The following is an 18,740-nucleotide window of genomic DNA, read 5'->3' as shown; positions in this document are numbered from 1 at the left end:
TCATCTTCCAGATAGATGACATCGGTAGTCGTCAGTTAGTAACATGAGTCTGTCCAGCCGACCAATTTTATCCAGAAAGCATAACAGAATGAAGATTTATTATACCTCATTGGGAGTTGACCACGTCTGTAGCATCCAAGTCCACGGGATCTTCATCTCCAGGAGGCGATGTCACCGAGGTAGCAGCTCCCGCAAGCAAATTCCACTCACACATCAAAGGCATGAAATTTCACAACCACAAAAGAAAGAAAGAGGTAAACACTCACGCTGAAGTGACTCGCACAACAATCCTCATTCAGGGCAGAGCCTTCCGAGGCTTGGGAGCGTCAAGTTTGGGTTGTTTGGTAGCCTTCTCTGCCGACTCAGTTGTGGCGGCTCGGTCACGCTTCACATTCCTAGTGCTTGACACCAAGGTCGTGCTTGGGGTAGCCACCGGATCATGGTGATGTTTGGATCGAGACTCGGTGCGTCGAGGAGACTAGATCTCTTCCTCACTCTCCTCGTCTTCGCTCCCCTCGCTGTCCTCAACATAGTCACTGGCGGCGCTGCCACCTTCGCTTTCCCCACAGACGTCAAGTTGATCCCCGTTCGGCACGGGTGAATGCATGTTTGTTCACTCCTACAAGATGTAAAGGCAGAAAAGTCAGTCGGTTGTTGATTCGATCACTCGACAAAGATATGAAAGTAATCGGCAGGGAAATAACTCACCATGCTCCGTGGCTTGTTCTCAGCATAGAAAGGCAAGACCCGCTTGGCTCCTAATGCATTGTCATAGGCGCCAGTGATGTCTTTGAGCCACTGAGCCGCGGTTTACTCGGAAACAACCTATGGGTGCGACCGAGTGGAATCCTTAGGGCCTAAATAATGCCACATGGTGTGATATCTCGCTTGGAGAGGTTGGATGCGCTGACTGAGAAATGTCTCAAGCAGGTTCATTCTGGTCACCCCGTCACGGATCGGATCTACTAACGCATTCACCAGAATTCCTACTTGGGTCTTCTCCTCTTCTAAACGCAGTCAGCATTCTGGGAGCAACAGGTCGCTCCAAGGCGAAGGGGGGAATACCAGTCGACATGTTTGGGGTTGCGATATCTTTGCAATAGAACCAGGTCGATTGCCAGCCTCGGACAGATTCAGGGAGAGTCATTTGCGGATACGCACTCTTACTCCTTTTCTGGATCCCCAAACCACCACACAGTTGGATGACGTTGGTTCTACTATCCTTGGGTTTCGCTTTCTTAACCGACTAGGAACGAACAGTGAAGATATGCTTGAACAGTCCCCCGTGGGGAGGACAGCCCAAGAAACACTCGCACAACATGATGAACGCAATAAGGTGCGCGATAACATTTGGAGGAAGGTGATGGAGTTGGGCACCGAAAAAGTTCAAGAACCCGCAGATGAACGAGTGGGGGGCAAGGAGAAAACTCGCTCTATGTGAGTGGTGAGGAGGACGCTCTCACCTTCTCGTGGCCCCGGCTCGACTTCCCCTCCAGTAACCTCCAGGAATTGACAGCTATCAATCCGTCATGGACGAGGTTCAGAACATCTACCTCCTTGACAATTGACCGGAGAAAATCCTCCTAGATTCAGCCCGGTAGCACCGGAGCTCGAGCGCCCGGCGGCTTCTTGGCGCCTCCTCCCTTCTTGGCCCGCTCAAGCTTCCATGTCTTCGATTTCGTCATCTCGACGGTGGTGGCAGAGACAGATCTGGACAGAGCTCGAGAGGCACAGGAGATGGAGAAAATGAGGGGATTAACAAGGCACTCTTCCAACCCTACCACCGGCTTGTTTTATAACCACCCGAGTGAGTCACTGACCTATGGGCCCGCGGATCTTTGTATATCCCGATATCAGAGGGAGCACGATACGTGGAAATAAGAGAGGCACGATAGTCGAGGCATCGGGCTCTCGTTTACTCCGGTTGTTGCGTCATCTCCGCGCAGCGCGCGCTTACCAAATTTTCGAATCCCGTGAAATCCGGGCGTGGGAAAGCAATCCGTCACATCAAAAGATCATGTTGATCACTCGGAACAGTTTTCACTTTCAAATTCACTTGGAAGTATTTCAAGACATAATCGATCAGGGTGAATGGCAAATATCTCAATCGACGCCTTTCCACTCGAACCTTTGATATGCATTCGGAGTTTGGCATGTTCGATGGAGTCTGCATCGACCCCTTTCCACTCGGACCTCGTTCCATTCGGGGGCTAATGATGGGGATATGTACCTGGGGTAGGGTCATAGGCCTTACCTGCAGGTCCTTCCCAAGGGCACAACATTAAGGACTTAAAGATTTCAAATATTCCGGCTGATTCACCATGAGTCACTCGGTAGAGCATCCACTCGAAGATTTGCTCTATCCACTCGACAGAAGACTTCCACTCGGAAGAATATGAAGCCAGTCGACCGCAGAAGTTCAGAAGTCACTCCAGGGAGACCAAAGGGCAGGCATTCGGCTGGTCACCATAAGTAACATTTATTACGTACGTTATCAGTAACACACACCTTTGTCTTCATTACTCGAACCCTTGGTTGCGTGGGCCTTGATGAGGGGTAGCGCGCTCTATATAAGCCACCCCTCCCCTCTAGCACAAGGGTTCGCACCCCCTTTAACACACACTCCATACAACAAGAGCTGAGCACTGAGACGTAGAGTTGTTACCTCCACGAGAGGGGCCTGAACTCACACAGCGTGTGTACAAGCTTGACGTAGCTAGGACTCTGTCCTCTCCTTTCGTACCCCTCACCTCTATTGTCAGGTTCGTTCCCACGACAATACCCATCATAGAGGAAAAAAGGGAGAATCTGCACTTTCAACTCTTCATACCACGCTTCATGATGACGATACCATTTTTATACTGAAGGTTCAGGATGACATGACATTGGAGGCTTTCCAACGCTCCGCTTACTTGTTGAAGCCTAGGAAGGGAATAAAGTGGTATACACCAAGAGGTCAAAAGAGGTTTAATGTTGGCCTCTTCGTTGATGCGTGGAGGACTACCATCACAATCGGAGAGGCAACCCGGTTCAAATTCAATTACAAGCTACCATCAACTTTTTTATGGCAAATAACTCAAGAGCCTTGTCTAGTGATTCGGTCACCGTCTCCTTGTATGCAAGCCAACGTTGCTCGGAGTTGACACCCATGGTCTTCCAACGAATATGCATTCCAAATCCCACATTATGCCTATCATCAACCTCAACAACATCACTTGGGTCCATCCAACTCAAATCCTTTCGGACTTGTTCCAACAATTCGACATAGCTAGAACAACACTCAAACACCATGTCAAGCTCATCTGGGTCTGAATCAATATTGCCTTTTAAAAAGGCATCCTTGTCCACGTGATGAACATAAACACATGTTCTTCACATCCCTAAACAACACAACATACAATATATTGTATAAGCAATCATCCAAATACTACAAATTCTGCATAATCATAAGAACCCAAATCCTAACATCCAAACAACCCTAATCCTAACCCCATCATACCCCTAACCCCAACACAACCCTCAATATTACATACAAAGAACCCTAATTCTAACATATAAACAAGTGCAACAAAATCATACACATCCCAAATTTCATGAAGAACTAGGGTTTGCTCAAATTTGCAAAAAAAAAAGTGAGCAAATGAGACTTTTTTTTGGATGAGAGGGAGGGAATCGGGGGAGATTACCTTAAGGGACGGATTGGGGTCGAAATCTCCGGACCAAACCTTCAGATCTGCTTGATTGGGGAAGATTTAAGGAAAGGGGAGAGGAGAACTCGAGGGGTCCTATCTGTGTTCTGGTTGATAGAGGTGAATGGGGAGGGTGCGGGAAGGCCGGCCTGCGAGTCCGATAAGTGGCCGTGTGGCGCCTAAGCACAATGTGTGGCGTCTTTCCCTTAGGCGCCACACTGTTGGGTGTGGCGTCGGACCGTCACGGAACGTCAATGTGGTCGGAGATGTGGCGTCTTTATCTAAGTATTACACAGTGTAATGTGGCGCGCGACTGTCGGACGCCACATGAAAGGGTCAGCTGAATGAATTTTTTTAGCACAGTCTAATTTATGATTTTGTTTCGTTCACGGATCAATTGTGTCCATTTTGCCGGGACCTGATGAATAAACGTGACACACTTTTGGCCGGTTGAGGCCCTGTCAGAAGAGTAACAAGCCCTACGCCGTGTGGTCTTCGAGGCTTTTCTTTCTCTGCGTATAGATGGGAATTACAAGGAATGTGAAGTCAAGTGCGTCTTCGTTTTCTTCTCGACCTCTTGGAGCAGAGGACTGCTTTCCTGCTCAGCTTCCTAATCCAGTCCTCTGAGGCTCTGACTCGGGCAATCTCTATTTTATTTTATGACGATATTTTCGGAAGAAAAAAGAAGACCAGGCCGTCATTCCATGATAAAAGAGAAGGAAAATTGGTTAATGCAAGAGAGTTTCCACTGTGAGTCGCGCTGCAGGTGCAGGTGCAGGTCCAGGGCAAAGCCCAAGGTGAGGTGTTCCGTTGTGTTCCTCGGGTGCCTACGCGGCTGTGCGTGGCTATTTTAAGGAAACACGGCAATGGGGGGTCCTTCCGTGCTGCGCTCTCTCCCACCCGCACAGCTACCGTCCAAATCGCGGCATAAAATGTGGGCCGGCCATGGTGTTAACTTTCCTCTCCTCCCCTCCTTCCTCCTCGCCCTCGCCCCCGCATCTGGGCCAGATTAGCTCCCCCATCGACCAGCCGGAGGATCCCCAGATCAACCCACCGCCTCCGGACGGTCACCTCCACATCTACATCCACCTCCAGGTATGTATGAGGCCACCCTCGCTTCTCCTTCTCCTTCTCCTACATGCTGCTGCTAGTGGTTGCTTCCTACTTCCTGCCAGTAATGGCGGCCGGTTCCTTGTTTGCTCTTCTTCCGTTGGTCGTTGCTGTCCGTGACCGTGATGAAGTGACAGACAGGCATTCTTCGGTTCTTCATTTCCATGTCGCAGGGAATAATTGTAGCCGTACTGACACATGGTGTGAAAAGAGGAAGAAATTGTTAAATCCTGCAGATTTTTATATTGTGTATGTATGTATCTTGCCATACAGATTTCTTGTTTGATAGCCTCCTCGCATTTGCTGGCGACGTTATCTTATTCTCATGATGATTATTGGCATTAACGGCAGCCATTTCTCATCTCACTTCCCTTGGTACCTGGCACGGAGGTTCTACTAGATTAGTAGTAGTAGATGTCAATAATTTTCATGTATTCTTAGGGTTGATTGAAATGTTCGTAGTGAACCTAGGAAAAAAAACAGGAAAGGAAAGAATCGCGGGTTGTTGGAGCCTGCGCCATCAACCAATACTTTAACCGAGAATTCGTGGCGATAAGCTTATTTTTGTCGTCTCTTTCTTTTATCCCCTTGCTTTTTTTTGCTGGAGCCGGCGATTTAGATGTCGCACCAAGAACACAATTGCATTTTCCTATTTTCTCAGCTTCATCATGTTCGTACAATAATGGGGCAAGTTTTTTGTACTTACTAGTTTATTATGCAATTGGCAGCTGCAAGCACAACTGACCGGTGCGGCCTCTTCTGCAGCGCAGCTGATCTAGGGAATACACCAATGGCGACATCCAAGAAGGAGCCTCTCAACCCCAGCAGGGACAGGGCCACCAGGATGGCACCCAACCTCAGGCCCTCCAGCACCGAGTCCTCCTCCTCCGGCTACGGCGCGCGCCGGGCGAGGTCAGTGCCGAGTTCCCCAGATCGCAAGTTCGGTCCTTCGGCTGCTGCTGCTGCGGCGGCGGCGGCGGCTCCTTCCGCCTCTCCGGACATGTGCCGTCCCTCGTTGTCACATGCCGGCCGGTCCATCTCGTCTCGGACAATGTCATCCGCTCATGGCAGCAAGCCATCCTCAAAGCCGGCTCTGGCTAGAGCGAAATCCGACAAAATCACCACCAACTCACAGCGGCCTCATGTGCTGGCTGTGCCGCTGAGCAGTTCGTTCAAGGACATGGCCAAGACAGTGGCGGCAGCCTCCAACTCGCCTTCTACGTTGCTGAAGAATAAGCTTTCGCCAAGGCCTGGCCCTAGCAAAGGGGTGGCGTCCCCAAACCCAAAGCCGAGCATCCAGAGGGTGCCATCGCCAGGGGCTTTGAGAGGTGGGAAGCCTCTGCCCACGTCGTCGTCACGCGCGCCAGGCACATCGGCAAAGAAAAGAGAAGCAGCAGCAAATGGTGGTGCCAAGGCAAGCTCAAGGCCAAGGGGTGCTCCTCAGAGGGCAGTGGAGCCATCTACTACAAGCGGGAAGGAGAAAGATGACGAGCCGTCAATGCAGTTTGAGGAATCCGAGAGCCTGACCACCCCGTCCATCGAAGATCAGTTGCAGGAGCAGCTTCCTGACCCTGTGGACCTGAAGCCCATCGACATGGCTGCTTCTGCTTCCGCTTCACCTCGGCACGATCGACAGGAGCTGTGCACTCAGCAACAAGGCAAGAGTGAGGAGGGAGTCAAGGAGCAGCAAGAGAAAGAGGATGCCGATGCCGGCGGAAAGAACAACAAACCCGACGTTGCAAAGGTTGCTGATGAATTGGATCGAGCGGTGGAGACAGAAGAGGCTAAAACGAAGGCATCGGCGCTGGCAAGCAACAGGGGTGAAGCTGCTCAGTCGTGGAGGAAGGATGATCCCAAGAACAACGACGTGATCGAGGAGACCAAAAGCAAGCTCCTGGAGGAGAGGAAGAGCAGGGTGAAGGCCTTGGTAGGGGCCTTCGAGACGGTCATGTCCTTCAAGGAGTAGTGCTCAGCCTCGGCTCAACTCCGTTGATCGATTAATCCTGGGTGCATCCTGTACTGAATATGCTGCGATCATGGTTCCTCGAGTGTTAGAGTGATTATACGATGGGTTTCCTTGGTCCATTTGTATTCCATGTGTTGATTTTTTCTTTATTTCGGACTGATCGCCGCGTCCATTGTTGATGCGCTGCTTGTTGCTGTTGCTGGTGCGGATTTGAATGAAACTTCGGTGCTTGTTGGCTGGCTGGGAAATCCTACTGTAACATTGTCTGAAAGGTGATGCATACGTACATGATGAATCACGCCTTCTCTTCTCTAGTGTGAAAACGAGCTCATTTCTCCCAATGCGTCTCCAAATGTGGAATACATGACGCTATAACAGAAATGTTTGATTGCACCAACGGGGCCGGAAGGGGAGGGGTGTTTTAGCCACAAAATAAAGGATTAGAGAGCAGGCCAATTTGGCTCCAGGTAATAGCCGCCCGTGGTATTGTATGATAGCGAGAAAACGACAAGAGAGTCATTTTCAGCCACTCCATCAAGATGCGTCAGCATCCCCATCTTAACTGGTGGGGCCGTCCAATATTATCCAGCTGGAGCCTTAATAATTGACACTCTACGACAACATTTATCCATCCAAGCAAAAGTTGATCGCAAGGGTGAGGCCAGAGCATAAGTTTAGAGCTACAGAACCAAACAGAACCCGGGGAAACTTGCATCTCACGCCCAACTCCTAGTGATCGTGAAACATCACGGCCGAGAGCCGTTTGAGGGGAATGGCCATGGCTGATGCCAAACATGTTACATTTGTGAAACTTTTGCACTCATGTTACGCATGGCCATGACTGATACCACACATTTTTGCACTGATGATTTCGCTAGAGTAATGCTACACATGTTACAATGATTGTATGCACAGCAGTCAGTATCAGTATTGATCCTTGAGCGGAGGGCATTTCTTCTGTATGTGGAAGCTCCACGAGACGTACAACTGGGGTTGCAATTTTGTAGCAACTGTCAGGTTAGGGAGTAAATAGAGACCCATCATCTGTACCATGGGGATAAGAGTCCCACCACATCTTTCCAATAGGCAGCCAGCTCCAAGGAAATGGCGACCGAATTCCACCGTGTGCCGTCTTTGCATCCTCTGCCAGATACATTCACCATGGACAATAAAACACGACTTTGGCAGATCCTGGATGTTAGCCCATTTACAGATTTGGTGCCATCAGGCATCAGCATGGGTTCCTGGAGGCTTCAAAAAATGTTGGCAAACATATTAGGCTTCGCAAGCAGACTTCTTTACCAATTCAGACACAAAAGACTCGCAGAAATATACCCTTATACTACATCACAGAGCAGGAAAAGGTATCCACTCGACAGTAGCTTACCCAGTTAATTACATCAATCTCAAGAAATAACTAGTCTCAATTACACTACTTATAAAGTTGCAAATACTAACGCTAGCACAAGATTCCATCACAATGCAGGACTAAGTGCACAAAACGATAATGTAATCCTGACTTTCGGAACTTCAACATTCAATATAAGATGACGAATTAGCAGCCATTGCTTTTCCCAAACCACTAAAACAAGATACAAATCATGGGAATCATCCTGCAAAACTAAAAAGGAAAAAGGAGTGCACTGCAACTCCAGAATAAATATTGTAAATGCACACGCAAACCTCAGGATACTACGATCAGAAACAGCACACTACTACTTATAATAAAAAGAACTAACTATTAAGAAGTATTTAACCTCGGCAAACAAAAAACAATAAAATGCAAAACCTAAACCTGATAGTAGGGACAGGAGTAGGTAAAGATAAGAATTCTGAATAGCTGGGTGCCCAGACATTGCTATCAAGTGTGATGTCATGTGCACATGGGGCCCTAACCAGGCGCAACAGCAGTAAATCAGAGCATTTGGCAGCAGCATTAACTCAGATTTTAGGACAATTATTTTCAGGAACTCAATTTTGATTAGTTACTATCTTCCATATTGGCTTTTATGCAGTTCTTATCATTTTTTGTTCAAACATCTCTATGTAAAGAAGCAATTGCTATGATTTCCAGAAAGAAACAATGTAAATATTTATCTTCATTTCTAGTATCATCCCTACACTAAAACAGCCGTCATCGCCCCACAGTTCCCTCAGCGATGTTTTCCCTGAAATGTACGGGGGCGCATTACATTTAGTGTCAGAGTCACTTGCCGTGGCTTCCAATGCTGATTATCCTTTTGCCAAAGCCTAAGCTATGAAGCCATCCTCGTCGAATTAGAAATATAAGAGAATGCAGAAAATCATGGTGGCGAGGAATAGCGACTTGAAGTTTCACTATGGAAAGAGAAATCTGCCATAATTTCAGTTGCTAACTATAAGCTGACTAGTTGGAAAAAGAGTAAAGAACTTCCCATGTCACTTCAGCACAAGCGCCTAGCGGGGCCAGCCCTCTTTTTTCCAACCTCCTCGCCCTTGAACATCGCTTTAGCTAGTCGAATTCTAATAACCGACACCTCCGACCTCCTCATCCTCCCTTCTCCTCCCCACTGCTAGACCAGTGGTCGGGCTAAGCCCCGACACTAGTCGATGAAGGTGACCACATGGAGGTCTCTGCTCCAATAGCCTCCGCGCTGAGATTTGATCTATGGGCGATGACTTGAAGCAGAGGTGGCGGTGTTTCCGGCAAGCTCGGCGGTCTCTAGTGGCGAGGCATTGATGGTCATGATCACATGTGCAGGTACATGGACGGCAGCTCTTTGCGTCCCAATGAGGCGGTACACCACTCGGGCCTACGGATGGCGTCATGGCCCTACACTGCTAGGCAGTCATCACAATGGACTGGAGTGTCTTGGACCTTCAAATCCGGCGGCAATGACAAACTTGTTTTGCCGACCCATAATGCACGGCGGAGCACGAGGACAAAGTGGGACTGCCGGAGTGTCCCGAGAATTGGAATTTTGGTGTTGTTGGTGATCTTCCTCCCTCGTCACTTTGGAGCATGTGCGACGGCGACCTTCATCATTCGGTGCCTTTGGTGGCGAACGGCTCTCATTACAGCTCGACTGTCAACTTGTGGAGTCATGGTCTTAACTTGCTTCACTTGCATGACAATCTCACGTCAAGACAGTGTTACACATGTAGCTACTGGGATCACGAAAAGCGGTGGCTATAGACATGATGACTTCGATTTGGCGTGCCTCCCGAGTACCCGATCTCAAGCTCCGGAATGAAAGCCCTGGTTGGTTATACCTGGCAATGGCAGTGTTTTTCCATAGTTACCTTGTTGGAGGCATTGCTCGGATTTGCTAAGACTTGATCTTCAGGTGAAAACCCAGGATCTGACCTTCAATGGTTGGATCTGTTGATGGCCGCGCTTGAGCGTCATTCCCTTCCTAGAGGTGCGGAAGAACATTTCTCGTTGTCCTTCGGATGGCAAGAGATAGTTGTTGCAGATGCTCATTGTTGTAGTTCGTCGGTCGTTGTTTTGATCGCTTGTATGGCTTTGCTCTTTGCCAACGTTATTCTTTGTGTGTGCGCGTTGGTGTTGGTTGTGTCCATCCTAGTCATGGAGAGGCCGGGTGTGTGCTCGTTGTGTTTCTATCCCCCTCATGCTTCCTTTCGAGTCAATAAAATCCACCCATTGTTGGAAAAAAGGAGGCAAGCAGGTCATCCCCTGGCAGCTCGCAAGCGGCTGTTTATGCTCGGCGGCGCGAGGGTGGTGATCTGTTGTGAGCTCCAGAGGTGTCCAAACGTCCAGGGTGGGTTCTACGGCATTGGATCTGAGCAGGCCTCATGCAGACTGGCATCCTGTAATGCATGGGGGTGGATGTGGCTAGTGAAGGATTTGGTGCTCAGCTGGTTCCGAGCCAATGCCGGGTGAAAGCTTTGCCTTTGCCCATGGCTGGAGTTGGCAACAACGACTATCTTCATGAAGGCGTTATCACGATGATTTACACAAGTTGTTTGCTCACAGGAATGGGACGATGGTGACACACTACGCCGTTTCCCTCCTTGGATGCTTCGTCTTTGGAGTTCACGCGGGATGGAGGGGCCAGTGGAAGGTGGCTTGCTACTTGGCTGCATTGCGATTCGTGTGGCAATGGCGATGGTTGCGAACGGAGTTGGGTCACGACTTGTCCTCTTTATGTCAAGGGCCCGGTGTGTCGGTTAGGTGTGTCTCCTTGTTACCCAACACAAGTCAGAGCTGCGTGCCGGGAGGCATGGCGGCGGCAATGACTCCTGAAGGGTGGTTTCAAGGGCGGCACTCTGGTTGATGCGCTGGACTAGGTCAGTGCACTTGCAACTTTTTCTTGCAAGGCTTATGGACAAAATAATAATTGCCTTTGTCCTCAACGCCTCGGTCGACTGTTGGCTAGGGCAATTGTTGCTCTAGAGTCACCTGCTATGTTCAGTAAGTTGGTGCTTATCCGAGGTGAAGTTGAAGTAATCAGATCGAGAGTGATGGGTGATGCCAATGACAATGTTGGTTGGTGACGATAGTTGAGTCGTGTTGTTGTTTGTGTCGAGAACTTGTTAGTGGTCAGGTCGACCGAGGGTGCCCTGCAGTAGGCTTCCATGTTCTATGATAGCCATGCGGGTATGTCGTAATCTCGGCTTTCGCCGGGTTTTCCTTTTAAACCGAGATTACAAAGTAAGCTGCTCAACTACCTATGTAAGGTGCAATGTGCCTAAAACAAAATATGACAGCAGCACAAAGCATAAGGCAAACACAGAAATTTAGATCTTATGGTAACTAGTTTCATATAAGACAATTCAATTTGTTCAGTTGTTGTTCATGTTTCCTTTTAAGCACTTTGGACCTTTTCGCTCTAGCACCTCTGTATAAGAGGAAGCATTGTTATAATTGTCAAAAGCAAGAAAATATCAAAGTTCCCCATCTATCTCTTCTCCCGCTCCTGTCGTGAGGCCACATCGAGGCCGTTACACAACTTGGGCCAAGGAACACCTGGAACAGGACTAAGTGTCCATGCAAATACGCCCATGACATGTTTAACACATCAAAGCACCCGTTTAACTTAACATATTATAAGACCGATTACCTACCTACCAACAACAACAACAACAAAGCTTTTCAGTCCCAAACAAGTTGGGGTAGGCTAGAGTTGAAACCCATAAGATCTCAAAACCTAGTCATGGTTTTGGCACATGGATAGCTAACTTCCATGTACCCCTGTCCATGGCTAGTTCTTCGGTGATATCCAGTCCCCACCAAAGAGTGCCAAAAATATGATTTAAGGCTGAAATGAGAGATGCTTAAACTTCCATAAATATGAACGACATGAGAATGAATGTTTGCTTTTCATGTCTTATATAAGAGTCTAACCAATTATGAGACGAATAATTTTATACCAAAATAAATGCATATCATAACAATACTGGAGGGCAAGGGTTTTCATGCATGGACAAGAAGATTTGGAGAATATATAATTCCATAACACGCATCCCATGGCAACAGCAACAAACCATAGAAATGGTCAAACAGATAAACAAAAAAATGTCGACAACATATTTAGAACTTCATCAGGCAGCAGTAATAAAGCTAAGGGTCCGTCTTGATGTGATAATATTGGGCAGGGTGAATTGAATTGGGCCTCAAATTCCAATACTGACTGAATTGGTGTTGGTTTGTGATTTCAATGCTAGTGTTTGGATGGAGCATGAAATTGTAAAAAATGGACTGAAGCCAGATTAATGTCCACATTCGTTTAGTTGCCTTTTTTGGAATCCTAGAATTCGAGAGAAGAAACCACACCCGCAGGTGGTGGCCAATGTAGAAGGAGGAGGTGGCTGGAGAAGATGGCCGAAGTGTTAAGGGCATACAGAGCTGGGCATGCTGAAGAGCGGCGCCGACGGGAAACACGCCACAAGGTGGCAACAGATGTTCGGTATGTGTTGTCTAGGTGCAGCTTGAGCTGCCACACAGGCTCCTACAGGCCGAGGCATGTAGTGCTCGGCTCCAACACCAGCCACTGGCTCCCGCGCTGGGCACTGCCGCACACAGATCGATTCCACCATAGAGGTCGTGATATTTGAGGGGAAGAAGATATGGGGAAACCGGTGGAGGCGGGGGCAGGGAACCAGCAACGGCAGTCATCAAGGAACAGGTGGAGGCAGATGCGGGAAACCAGCGGCGACCGTCGAAGGGGAACTCCAGCGGTGGCAGGCGGTGTCCTGAGAACGAGGCAGCGGGGAAGACGAGCGAGGCGGAGGTCCTGGTGGCGAGAACGACGGGAAAGCAAGGACAGGTGATTTTCAGTGAATACGGAGCTTACAACCTCGGAAACGCGGGCTCAGGTGTGCAAGTGTTGCAAATACCAAGCAGTATTTGGGCTGTTTTCCAGTTCGCAATTCCACGATCATGCAAACAGCTGCATTAGACCAAATACCAATTCTGAATTCCTAGCCTGAATATCGACTCCCAGACAGGGGCTAAGCATCAATGAAACCTTGCAGTGGCTGCAACTTTCGTCAGAAGATGGTGTAGATACTGTAACTTTGTAAGATCGTCTATTGGCTGAATATTAATTAAGCAAGAAGCAAAATAACATATTAAGATTCACAATTTTGACAATAAATCTTCAGCCAACAGCGAACACCTGATGCATACACAAGTATTTGGTACACATGTAGTAAAGTGCATATGCATACAGACATGCCAGCTTTTAGCATTAACTAATTACTAATTTGGTAAGTTCTACATTCCCACTACTACAATAGTTTGATTAGTTTCCAATTTAATTTGGTTGCTAAAAGAGAGCCCATACAAAGTTTTACGTAGTTTCTTTTAATTGTGTTGTAATGATTTTGACTATTTATTGATATGTTATGCACCTATCCACTTTAAAAGTAGATACCTCCTGTTCTTGACAAATGGCCAGTTAAGCACAGGTTACAACTTCATCCAAGGAAAACAGCCAAGTACCAATTGCAGAACCACACCAGCATTCTGCAGTATTAAGCCCCCGAAACTATATAAACTCAATCAAACAGAAAAGGAATAAAGATCTAACAAAAGCAGGGCTGACAACCAAGACATAAGGGTACCTAACAAAATGGTGTTTCCACTGTTTTATCTAACAACTTTGTGCATCAATAAGCATCTGCCAATTTGTCCCTTAACATGGTTCCCACCAGTTCCGATGTAGAAGGAATTTTATCAGATAAGAACATTATAACTGTTTTCTGCATATTCTTGATAGATAGTTTCTATTCCTAACAATACTGAAATAAAACTGGCTGCAAATAAATGATCGGATACCATTCTATCCATGCTAGAAATGTAACAAGTGAAAAGGACATGCTGGCGCAGAACACTTACAGAGTCATGGTTCATCAATTCATTTGGAGCCGCGCACCATAGTTCTGTTAAGCACTTGTGCCTCTTTACTGGTGCTTGGATGCAGACAACGGATGGGTCTATTATACAGCCTCTAGCCTTCTAGAAGATACTCAGAACTTTGCTTATTTCAAAATTTGCGCAGGATATCAGATACAGCATTATCAGCAATTCAGCATACTGTACAAACTAGAAAGCCTGCCTGCCTTCTCCAGGTTTCACCACCCTCAGTAAGTTATGACCTGAATACAAAGGCCATGAAGCAAGAGACACCATCAAGTTGGTACAATCTTGCAATGTGAAAAAACCCAACTTGCTCCATCCAATTAGTCATGTGAATTGATCTTTTCAAGTAGCCCTGATGCGTTAACCCCAAGCAGACGAGGGTTTAGTTCTGACACTGCCTTTAGGTCTTGCATTGAGATTGACTTGGTCTCTGGAGGTATAATGCCACCCTGCACATGGGTATGATTTTGCAGTGATACACCATTTACTAGCTTACGGCCCAGCTGCTGCTTCAATGCAGCATGGCTTAGTTTAGCATGTTGAGACCTTGCTCCAACAAGCTCAACACAAGATCCAATCAATTGCTTCAAGAAAACATCAACTCCATTATTCAACAAATCAGCACACTCTACTGAGACACCTTCCAAGCCTTCCATTTGTGCTGTTTTTTCCATTTTCTTTTTAAGTGACGAAGTATCACATAGTTCACCAAGGTCATAACAACATATAGAGCTATCATCTGAAGTGGCAGAAGCAATGGCTGAAGGTTTTTTAGCCTGGCAAAAATTAGCAGCGCCAAACTGAATCCCAATTGGAGCTTGCACCGGAACTTGAGCATGTTGTGTAATTTCTTCTCCCAAGGATTCTCTAGCATTTAAAGCAGAAGGTCCATTGCTATGTAGAGAGCCATGAAAATTCAATGGTGCCTTCCCCATACATGATCGCTTGGTAAATGGCTCCACATGCTCACTTTGCCGAAGCTGAGTATATCTCTTCAAACCAATCAAATTTGGAGCACCATTCTCCCTATTGATAGTCTCACCATGGGTCAGTGATGAATGCTGCGTCAATGTGTTGACACTTCTGCTCAATGAGTGTTTGTCTTTGACATGCTTGCTCAAAGTGTCACCATTCCAGACCTGTGGAACCATTGTATGTTCTGAATTGGTGACATCCTCAGCCATCTTAGATGCATTAATTTCTGGTGGGCCACTCGCTGCAGAGGCATTGAAAAGAATAGAACGGATGAGGTGGTTGTGCAATGGGAGGTTCTCCCGGCCAAGTGCCACAAGACAGAGCTTATCAAACTCATTCTTGCTCAATTTTGATGATAAGAATCTCTCCAGATGTTGAAAGTACTTCTTTGCTCGTTCTGGCCCAATTGTCTTAACAATCCTGGACTTGATCTCACGAAGGTCAATACGACTGCTCTGTCGTACTGCAGATGATGGTAATGGTTGCAGGCTTGGTGCCGGTGGCACCGATGGTGGCTTAGATGTTGGCATCTCTCAGGAAAGAGATTCCATGTAAATACAATTGAACCAGAATGTATTTATCTACAACTGGATATCCAGAGAATATTGTACTCTGCCTCCAGTCCTGCCTATCTACTTATGCAACCCACTCACCAAAAATCACTGCAAAGAACAAGTATCTGAGTTAGGGGTATAACAAGTATGAGTGTAGAGTAACAAGAAGAGCACGAAAATAAAATGTCGATGGACCATGGGATTATCCAAGGATAGTGAATCAGTGTAGAACTTTACCTAGCAGCCCCCTCCCCGCCACTCACTCGTGTGCACACACACACACACACACAACAGCGATAAACTCCTTATGATATAAATTTGTGAATGCACTTAAAACCACCAAAGCGATCTACTCCCTCTGTACCTAAATAATTGTAGTTGGGGAGAACTCCCCAACTACAATGTTCTCCCCAACTACAATTATTTAGGTACAGAGGGAGTAATATAGTAGCAAAATGAACTTGTTACATTCTGAATTTCAGGTAAAAACATCACCAAGGAAACTGCTTGAAACAGACAAAGTATGTACTATGAACTTTGAACAAAAAAACTACAACTTACGAATATACAGGACAAAAGACATTTTGCACCAGTCTTATGCATCATGAGCTCAAAGCTGTTAAACAATCATATAGAGAGAGAAACAGAATTGTGTTACTGGTTATACTGAAATGGTATGCAGGTCGGCTAAAAACAAAACAGGGTAAATTCTTCCAAACAAGACCTAAAACAGGATAACACAAACACAAGTTCTCCTGATCTAATCACACGGCATTTACGCACACTGCGCTTGTAGAGTTAACCTTACGCTCAATTCCGACCCGAAAATTCAAATAATAATCCTGGAACTCAACCCAGCATCACCTCTCGCCTGAGCAACATTGAGCTTATGCCTACAAGACCGAAAAGGAATATCTTCAAAGCAGGGATTCACTGTGTGTGTTGTGTGTGTGTGTGTGGGGGGGGGGGGGGGGGGGGGGGGTCGCTGAAGGCCTTAAGTAATCAATTCAAGCCCCACCAACAGAACCCATGTCACAGGGCATCGACTGAGTGACCAAACACAACTCAAGCTATTTCTGCAGCTCAGATGGACTCGAGCTCCTCCCATCCAATCCGCGACCTCAATCCAATTGGTAAAGAAAGCTAGGGTTTCGCACCAAATTCAAACTTCCAAGCTCATCTCCACGCACAAAGCAAGGAAATATACAGCAAGCAGAGAACCCACATCGAAAGTCCACCGGGCGACCAAACGTGCACCACCGCGACAGTGCACCACTCAAACTAAATCCGCAGCCTGCCCTTTGATCCAACACGGGCCACCAGAATTCCGACCGTAAACTAGGGTTTTTGCCCCCGAATTCGAACTCCCATACGCCCGAATCACCAACCAGGGGCCTCTTGAGCGAGACAGAGGGCGCCATTGGGCGGCAGGCGACGCGCTCCGCCATTGCCGGTCGCGGCGCGCGTGGGCGCGGATCGAGACTGGGGGGATTGGGCCGGGGACAGCGAGCTCTCACCTTGGCTGGCGCACGCGCGCGCTCCCCCTGGCGCGGAGGAGGAGAGGAGGCAGGTACTGCAGAAACCGATCTCCAGCTGGGCTCCCCGCGCCGCTGCTGAGACGTGCTGCCGCTGGGACGAGCTTCACTCGGGGCGGCAGGAAGGTTGGAGAGGCACGCTGCTGCTGCTGGTGCTGCTGGTGCTGCGGCGGCGGCGGCGGCGGCGGCGGGTGGCTTGCTGCTGCCACGGGGATGGAGGTGGTGATGCGAGGTTTGAGGCTTGCTGGCTGCTGTGTTTGGTCGGGCTCTGTCTGTGTTGGTGGTGCCGTTCTCTGTTCCGTCTCTCGGTCTTGATGTTGTTGTAGTTGTTCCTCTTGACTCTCCCCCCACTCCTCCTGGCTCTCTCACTCGCTCACTCTCACTTCCTCTCTCGTTTCATTTCCCCCCTTCTCTCTTTGGGGTGTCCTTTTGAGTTTGTTGTTGGTCTGATGAGCTTGATTCGATCAGATTGAGAGCAAGAAAGACAAGAGCGGTGAATTTCTACTAGTGGCTTGGCCATCTCTCATGGTCTTATACACGCATTTCGTGAATTCATTGTATTGTTTGGTGGAGGGTAGCGATAAATTCTGTTCGTATTTGGTAGAGAAATTTATGATCATGTTGTGAGGATAGCGATAAATTATGTTCATATTTGACAGAGAATTTTGCTTACCGTGTAACATATCATGGGCACATGTGGAGCACGATCTTACCACGCAACCGGCTCCGCGCCACATGTTATGTGACGTAGTTCCCGTGGTGTCGTGTTGACAGCGTAAAAGATGACATCCCATGAAATGCATGACGCACACACGTGTGGTGCATCTAGAGATGTCATGTTATATTGGTGTTTCTCCTTATTTACATTATGATTCTTCAATTTAATAAAACAATCTAGTTATTTGATGTGTTTAATTCAAGCTTCCTATGTATCGACAATGTAGGGGGGGGGGGGGAATTAAGAGCGACATTGTGCCTATGTTTCAAATATGTTTAATGGTGAACTTCGGTTGTTTAAGCTTGGAACAATTACCTTATTAGCTATGAAGGAATAGGTGGTGGGATTTGAACAATCTAGACCCATTTGTTTTCTCATTTATAGCTTTAAGGATTTTTGCATGAAATTCATTAAAAAAACTTGATGGGTTATTTTTAAAGTGGATTTTGAGGAGACGTATGGTAAAGTGAAGTGAAGGGTTTTGACCCTGCTTGGATCCAACAGGTTAATACTTTTGTTCATGGGGTAACGTGGGGGTAAGGTCAATGATGATATAGGTCATTGCTTCAAGACCCAAACGGGGTTGTGATAGGGAGATCCGTTGTCTCCGATGCTTTTCGTCGTCATGATATGTTGGCGGTCCTCATTAGTAGAGCCAAGGAGAACAATCAGGTAGGAGGGTTGATCCCACGTCTAGTGGATGTGGGTGTCGGTGCTAAAACTGGTGGATCTAGGGTAGGGTGTCCCGAGTTGTAGGTCTAGGAACAATGGTAACATGGGACGAAGGGAGACGATGGCTACCCAGGTTCTTAAAAAGGAAAAATCAT

At 47.4% G+C, this 18,740-nt stretch overlaps 2 protein-coding genes across 6 annotated transcripts; one reads left to right on the top strand and one right to left on the bottom strand.

Annotated features, from left to right (window-relative positions):
• Window positions 1–4,433: 4,433 nt before the first annotated feature.
• LOC123426412 (nucleolar and coiled-body phosphoprotein 1-like) lies at window positions 4,434–7,013 on the top strand. Of its 3 annotated transcripts, none has more exons than XM_045110247.1 (2): window positions 4,434–4,784; window positions 5,565–7,013. In XM_045110247.1, exon 2 carries the CDS (start codon window positions 5,590–5,592, stop codon window positions 6,763–6,765), a length of 1,176 nt encoding a protein of 391 aa, XP_044966182.1. In that variant the 5' UTR covers window positions 4,434–4,784; window positions 5,565–5,589; the 3' UTR covers window positions 6,766–7,013. The 3 variants fall into 3 exon arrangements, with proteins under 3 accessions (XP_044966182.1, XP_044966183.1, XP_044966181.1); XM_045110248.1 differs by having other exon boundaries at window positions 4,567–4,784; window positions 5,570–7,013; XM_045110246.1 differs by having other exon boundaries at window positions 4,567–4,784; window positions 5,528–7,013.
• Window positions 7,014–7,388: 375 nt separating this feature from the next.
• On the bottom strand, window positions 7,389–17,676 carry LOC123426410. 3 transcript variants are annotated; one of them, XM_045110244.1, is made up of 4 exons: window positions 17,178–17,676; window positions 14,108–15,768; window positions 13,644–13,735; window positions 7,389–8,016 (listed from the first exon to the last, which is right to left on the bottom strand). In XM_045110244.1, the coding sequence occupies exon 2, from the start codon at window positions 15,634–15,636 to the stop codon at window positions 14,452–14,454; it is 1,185 nt and encodes a 394-aa protein (XP_044966179.1). In that variant the 5' UTR covers window positions 15,637–15,768; window positions 17,178–17,676; the 3' UTR covers window positions 7,389–8,016; window positions 13,644–13,735; window positions 14,108–14,451. The 3 variants fall into 3 exon arrangements, with proteins under 3 accessions (XP_044966179.1, XP_044966178.1, XP_044966180.1); XM_045110243.1 differs by lacking the exon at window positions 13,644–13,735; XM_045110245.1 differs by lacking the exon at window positions 13,644–13,735 and having other exon boundaries at window positions 7,389–8,009.
• Window positions 17,677–18,740: the final 1,064 nt, after the last annotated feature.

The sequence above is a fragment of the Hordeum vulgare genome, chromosome 2H (genome assembly GCF_904849725.1).
Source record: "Hordeum vulgare subsp. vulgare chromosome 2H, MorexV3_pseudomolecules_assembly, whole genome shotgun sequence".
In the NCBI taxonomy this organism is placed as follows: domain Eukaryota; kingdom Viridiplantae; phylum Streptophyta; class Magnoliopsida; order Poales; family Poaceae; genus Hordeum; species Hordeum vulgare.
Note: the sequence above shows the minus strand (reverse complement) of the source record. Positions and strands in the feature narration are given on the sequence as shown.

Excerpts from the sequence above, each read along its gene's own strand:
- LOC123426410 (XM_045110244.1), bottom strand. The coding sequence starts at position 15,636 with ATGCCAACATCTAAGCCACCATCGGTGCCACCGGCACCAAGCCTGCAA.
- LOC123426412 (XM_045110247.1), top strand. The coding sequence starts at position 5,590 with ATGGCGACATCCAAGAAGGAGCCTCTCAACCCCAGCAGGGACAGGGCC.